The sequence below is a fragment of the Staurois parvus genome, unplaced genomic scaffold (genome assembly GCF_062004578.1).
Source record: "Staurois parvus isolate SC_StPar_1 unplaced genomic scaffold, SC_StPar_1.0 ptg000564l, whole genome shotgun sequence".
NCBI classification, from domain to species: Eukaryota; Metazoa; Chordata; class Amphibia; order Anura; family Ranidae; genus Staurois; species Staurois parvus.
This window is the reverse complement of record NW_028318360.1, coordinates 552610-560000: the sequence shown is the minus strand read 5'-3', so window position 1 is coordinate 560000 and position 7391 is coordinate 552610. Positions and strand designations below refer to the sequence as shown.

The following is a 7391-nucleotide window of genomic DNA, read 5'->3' as shown; positions in this document are numbered from 1 at the left end:
TTTTGGAATTATGGCCAGAAAGTTCAACCTTGGCTTCATCAGACCATAACACATTTTTCCTCATGCTTTTGGGAGACTTCAGATGTGTTTTTGCAAAATTTAGCTGGGCTCGGGTATTTCTTTGTAAGAAAAGGCTTCCATCTTGCTCTACCCCATAGTCCAGACATATGAAGAATACTGGAGATTGTTGTCAGATGTACCTTAGATTGTACGCCCCTTGAGGGTTAGGAACTGCTGTGAATGTACAATATATGTGTAAAGCGCTGCATAAATTGACGGCACTATATAAAATACCTGAAATAAATATACCACACAGCCAGTACTTTCCAGATATTCCTGCAGCTCCTTTAACCATTTCCATACCAGGCACTTATACCCCCTTCCTGCCCAGGCCAATTTTCAGGTTTCAGCGCTCACACACATTGAATGACAATTGCGCGGTCATACAACATTGTACCCAAACTAAAATTTTATCATTTTCTTCACACAACTACAGCTTTCTTTTGGTGGTATTTAATCACCGCCGGGGTTTTTATTTTTTGCTAAACAAAAAAAGACCAAAAACTCTGAAAAAAAACCCCAAAAAACACATTTTTCTTTGTTTCTGTTACAAAAGTTTGCAAATAAATAATTGTTCTTCATAAATTTAGACCAAAATGTATTCTGCTACATGTCTTTGGTGAAAATAACCAAAATCAGTATTTATTATTTAGTTTGTAGGAAAGTTATAGAGTTCACAAACTATGGTATAGATCTGAATATTGATCAATCCTGAAGTACTGACGGCCAATCTAATTTCTTGAGGTCCAAGAATGTCAGAACAGTACAGATATCCCCCAAATGACCCCTTTTTGCAAAGTAGACAGTCCGACGTACTTCATAACAGGCATGGCGAGTTTTTTTAAGTTGTAATTTTTTTGCCATAATTTTTCGGAAAAGAAAAAAAAAAATGATTTTCACTATTTGTTTTTACATACTGTCACCAGTGCAGTACAGCGTCATCATATAACTGGCATGGCGGTGATCAGGGACACTGACTGGTGATAAAAAAGAAAAGAAAAATGTATAATTTTTTTAAAATTTTTTTTATTATTTACTTTTTTTCTCTTTAAGATTTTTTTTTCATATTTCACTATGACCAAAGTAGTATGTTACCATAGTAACATTGTACTACTTTGGGGAAGTGATCAGATTTTTCGGTTTCTTTTTTTTATATACACAATTTGCTTATAACAGAGAATTACTTTGCTATAAGCAAGCATTTACCTAAATAAAATCAATTCATTCAGGATTTTTTTCTTAACTGTGATTTGGCCACGGCTAATCACATGACACAGTTGGGCTGTGATTGGCTCAGCTTGTGCATGTGATCGCTGTGACCATTCACAGCTAGACACACTTGTATACAATGGATGGTATGAAAGGAAGCCATCCATTGTATACAACTGTCAATGTGACCTACTGTGATTGGTCACAGCAGGTCACATGGTACTGGCAACGGGGCTGGTACACAGATCTGTCATCAGCCGTGTCCAAGGTACACGGCCGGTGACAGATCGCACCGCTGCACGGCTCTGCGGGCAGGCAAACTGCACATACCTGAAAGGATGCCATAAGGCATCCACCCGGAGGGACGAGCTGCTTGCCCGGCCGCCATCTGGCTATAGGCTGGCAGCAACAGATTAATGTTGGTATAGGCATCTTGGCAGCCTCCCAGACCAGTTTTCTTCTCGTCTTTTCACTAATTTTGGAGGGACGTCCAGTTCTTGGTAATATCACTGTTGCGCCATATTTTCTCCACTTGGTGACTGTCTGCACTGTGTTCCATGGTATAGCTAATGCCTTGGAAATTCTTTTGTACCCGTCTGCTGACTAATACCTTTTAACAATGAGATCCATCTGATGCTTTGGAAGCTCTCTGCAGACCATGGATTTTGCTGTAGGATGCGACTAAGAAAATATCAGGAAAGACCTACTAGAACAGCTGAACTTTATTTGGGGTTAATAAGAGGCATATTAAAATCATGGCAGGTGTGTACGGACTCCTATTTAACATGATTTTGAATGTGAGTGCTTAATTCTGAACACAGCTACATCCCCAGTTATAAGAGGGTGTGCACACTTATGCAACCACATTATTTTAGTTTTTCTGTTTACTTCCCCTTCCTAAAAGATTTCACTTTGTTTTTCAGTTGAGTTGTACAGTTTTATAGGTCACATTAAAAAAAAAAAAAAAAAAAAAAAAGTAGAACATTTTTGATCTCTTCCTACATGCCATTATGGGGATGCTAAAGGAAATTTATTTTTTCAATTAACACACATCATACTTACCTGCTCTGTGCAGTGGTTTTGCATATATAATCTGCAAATCTCTACCAGTGCTCCTGGCCCTCCCTCCTGCCTAGTGCCCCCAGAGCAAGCAGCTTGCTTTGGGGGCACCCAAACAGGCTTGCTCCCAAAGCTGTTCTGCGTGTCCATTCACACAAAGCCGTGGCTCGGCTCTGTCCTCTCTATCTTATTGGCTCGCTGGCTAAATGACAGCAGTGGGAGCCACTGGGTCTTGCTGCTGTCTCAGCCCATGAGGAGGGAGAGTCCTTGGAGAGCTGAGGATCTCGTGCACATTGCTGGATCACGATGGGGCTCATGTGAGTATAAGGGGGGATGCTGCATATAGAATGTTTTTTTATCTTCAGGCAAAGAATTCACAAAAGTAAAAAACCTTGAGCCTTTACAGTCACTTTAGGATTTGTCTTTCTGGAGCTGGAAGGGCCGCTAATGCAAATCTTCTAAACCAGCCACACAGGCTTCTCATTTGCATGTATTTTCCTTACTTTAAAAGTGGAGCTAAACCCATCAATTTAACGGTTCCCCAAAACCGTTCTATTTAAATAGCTTCCCGACCACCCTATAGCAGAAATACTGCTAAAGGGCGGCACAGGTGCGCAAAATCAGGTACACACGTGATTTTGCATTTCTGGGTAGGAGGCCCTATTATTGGCAGCCACAGCTGTCAACCACCAGGTCCCGGCCGGTGATTATTTGCTGGCGCCCGGCATCTCCGACGGGGAGAACTGTTTGTAAACTAAAAAGTTCTCCTCCCTGTCAGCTCATGCACACTGCTTTGGATGGCCGTGCATAGCAGTGAAACACACGGACACAGCACAGAGTAAAACAGCACACAGAAGTTAACCCCTTCCTGCCCAGTGCCATTAGTAGTGTCAGTGCTTTTTTTTTTAGCACTGTATTGGTGTCATGGGGATGTCAGTGACACCAAGTCAGTTCCCCCCAGTGTCAGAAGGTCCGCTGCAGTCTGACTATAAAGTCGTTGATCACTGCTATTAATTTTTTATATATATATATATATATATATATATATATATATATATATATATATATATATATATATATATATATATATATATATATATATATATACATATACATACATATACATATACACACATACATATACATATACACACATACATATACATATATACACACACACACACACACACACACACATATATACACCAGGGTGGATAAAAATCAACAAAATTGGATTTTTTTGATTTAAATCAGATTTTTTCTAAATAAAATGCTTTTTGGAGGAAAATATATTACCATCCAAAGGTTATTCCATCATGAAATAAAGATTAGTTTTTTAATTATGTAGAATAAGGCTGTATATGTTTAATGTTTTTGGTAAATAAATTCCATGAATCCATTCACAATGTCATGCTCTTCCAGAGGTTTTTGTAAGATTATTGGGCAGTTTCTCTGCCTACAAGATATTATCACAGATGATTGGTTTACTTTTGCAGTTCTCAAAACTGAATCTGACTCAGCGGAGATCACATGCCTCTTCACAGCAAAAATGTTATAACATGAACAGAGTTAAGAAAAAGACCTTCATCCTAACTTCTACAAACCTATGAATACAGAATCAACCCCTTCAGTGCTAAGTTTCAAGAAGTTCAGTGAATAGAATAGAAACAATATTTTTCTGATTGTTTGGAGTGGAATAGATCTGCACAAGAAGAAAGTGAGACTAAGTGTGAGGAGGAGGAAGGGGCTGACAGTCTAAGTTTCTTAAAATATATAGATTTTGTTTAGCCAAATTAGTTAACAAACATGGATGTTTGTTTAAGCAAATAATATATGCTGGAATGTTATTGTTTCAGTTGAATAAATCTATTTAAATTGTTATTAAGGTAATGATTATTTTTCTCCTTCCTAAGTACAACAGAAAAGTTGTCCAAATATGAATGATTAACCTATTAAACTGGGGATAAAAAAACTAATATGAAAAGTTATTCTAAAAATCTTCATCTACTTGCATATTAAAGTTATACCAGCAAGAATTAGTCTTTATGTAGAAAACTAGGATTTAAATCAAGCCTTACTGACTAGTGATTTAAATCAAATCCACCCTGACACACACACACACACACACACACACACACCGCCATAAGACACGTATCAGAATACATTTTGGCCCAAATTTGATTTTCAAAATTTTTTTACTGGACATGTTTAATAGCAAAAAGTCAAAAATACTGTTTTTTCCCCCCAATTTGTATATTTTTTTTCATAACAGAAAATTAAAAAACAAACAAAAAACTACACGCACATGCGATCAATTACCACAGAAAGAAAGCTCAACTCGGGGGGGGAGACATAAATTTCATTTGGTTGCAGTGTTGCATGTCAGTTAACGTAAAGCAAAAAATGGCCTGGTCAGGAGGGGGGTAAATCCACTGGGAGGACAAGTGGTTAAGGCATGCTTTGAATGGTAGCCCCATGTACACAGGGCATTTGCCAAGCTCTTCTAAATGCCTTTCCTCCTGGCAGCAGTTTGGCAGAAAAAAACAAAAACGCTTGTAGTCCACAGAAGAGAAGGTAGCAGGGCTAAAAACACTGCTTGAGAATTCTGTGCAGCACAGGCAGAGAGCACAGAAATTTACAAGCTCACTGGATTTTCTTTTTTTTTTTTCCCCCGCACATACACACACCTAAAAACGCTTTCAACTGTATAGCTATTAGCACTAAAAAGGAGCAAATACAAGAAGTTCATGTTAGGGTTCAGATAAACCAAGGGACTGAAGTGACTTTTTTGCCTTTGCTACTTTCTCCTCTTCTATTTTATGCTCTCTCTCTTCCATAGCCTACTTTGCGATTTTGATAGAAAGTCACTATTTGGAAATTTTTACATTTTATTTTTTATGTTCTTGAGCTCCATTTTCCTTTCCTATGGCATAGAATAATCCCAAAATACAACAAATAGCAACTATGTAGAAGGTAGTAAATCATATACATACCCATGAGCAGATGTGTCTTTAGAGTCAATGTTAGTCCTGGGTTTGTCTGCCAACAACAAAGTGTCGTCAGACATCATCAGTAGCCTTGTCTCCAGTTTTTCTGCATTTTGTTTCAGGTCTTGGATCATCATCTGCAATTGCTGGTTGACATTTCTTTGTTTCCTCAGTTCTAATTCGTATCCCAGCTGGAGGAGCTCAAAGGAGGCCTTCTGCTTCATCAGATGATCACATACCAAGTCCTGCCTTGATAGGTATAGATTGTGATGGGCAATCTGCACATCGTAGTCTCCTTTCACAATTGGCATATTCAGCAACTGGGCGCTCTCCCGAACCAGCACTGGCAAAGTGTCTCTGTTAGTGGCAGCAATATGGCTCTCAATCTGGGTTGACTCTTCCTTTAAACTTGCAATACGGACCTTTAGTTTGTCTTTGTTGACATCCTTCATAAAAAAAAAAAAATATATATAATAATAATCAGCAACAGCACCTATAAAAAGTAGTTTTATTTTTTTTTACATCAACAAGGGGGCAAGGTCCCCCCCTTTCCCAGGCTGCATGCTTGGATAAAGGTCTGGTATGGATTTGGGGGGACCCCCACGCAGTTGTTTTAAAAAGAATTTTGGCGTGGGAGTTCCCCTCAAAATCCATACCAGACACGAAGGGCTTGGAATGATGGGAGGGGGGACCCCACGCCGTTTTTTAAATTATTTTTTTAATTGTCGACAATTCTTTTACATTCAGCTGTCAGTGGGGAACCCAGCTGATGGCTGAAACATTAACACATGGTTGTCACTACTAAAATACCGCATGACTTGATAAAATAACTCATGCAGTATTTTAGTAGAGTTACTTTTTTCTGATCTCCGGAACGGATTAAATTGGTTTTGCATTCCTAAGGGAAACGACATTTCGGTTTATAAATTGTTGGCTATACGAATAGTCCTGCAGAACGAATTAAATTCGTAAACCGAGGTATTACTGTATTTAGATTTACCAGCGATGCTGCTTTTTATATTTATTTATATTTTTTAAGCATTTAGTTTCGGTTCAAGAGGCTGCCAGAAAGTTGAACATAATAGTTCTACATAATATGACCAAAGGCATTCACTTATGATCATTGCTCATTCCTCCTTTTAGATCAGGGGTGGGCAACTGTGGCCCTCCAGCTGTTGTAGAACTACAAGTCCCATGAGGCATTGCAAAACTGACAGTTACAAGCATGACTCCCAAAGGCAGAGGAGTGATGGGACTTGTAGTTCACCAACAGCTGGAGGGCCACAGTTGCCCACCCCTCTTTTAGATGATGGGAATAGAAGGCTATGCAATGATGTATATCAAGCAGCAAGGGTAATTCAGAGTAACTGATTTGCAGTCATCTGATAGAGGTGGACCCGGTTGCTTTTTTCATTCAGTGCCATTGTGATGTTGAACCTCTGGAATGTGTCCACATACATTAAGAGCTTTCTAAATTGTAAAGCACATTAAATGCTGTATTACCCTCATAAAACAGAGTATTAGGATTTCAACCAATAATACCAAACAATGCAGTCAGATTTATAGCTCTCTGGTAAATAGACTATAAAAGAGCAATTACTTTTCAGCTAGTTAACATTGCTGATGGATCTGTGGAAATGCCATCAGACCATAAATTCTGGGCTCAGCTGTGTGGTGTATACCTTTGGCAATTACGCTTTCTGACTAGAATGCTTATAGCTTCATACAGAATAGGTTATAAAAGTAGTCCAAACAAATTATTCTTTACATGTGTTTGTGTGCAATCACTAGCAGCATGTGAGAGGATTTAAACTGGAATGCAAAGGTCATGTATCCATTGTTTGGGCTGGATCCACACTTTGTGGCTTGATGCAATTTTTCACTGAAAATCACTTATTATTATACAGGATTTATATAGCGCCGCAGTTTTCTCAGCGCTTTCCATTAAGGTGGGAGACAATACACAAGACAATACAGCAACAATACAGTTCAATACACGAGGGTTCGAGGGCCCTGCTCCTTGGAGCTTACAATCTAGGAGGGAGGGTATAGTGGTACAGGAGGAGATAGCTGTGG

General features: G+C 38.8%; 1 protein-coding gene across 2 annotated transcripts in view; it reads right to left on the bottom strand.

The window, feature by feature from the left end:
* The window catches only part of HAUS3 (HAUS augmin like complex subunit 3), a 38963-nt gene that overhangs the window by 8347 nt on the left and 23225 nt on the right, over positions 1–7391 (bottom strand). For both annotated transcript variants that reach the window (XM_089691524.1, XM_089691525.1), the window contains exon 3: positions 5322–5761. In XM_089691524.1, the coding sequence (XP_089547650.1) occupies positions 5322–5761 (440 nt within the window). The remainder of the gene's footprint in view (positions 1–5321; positions 5762–7391) is intronic.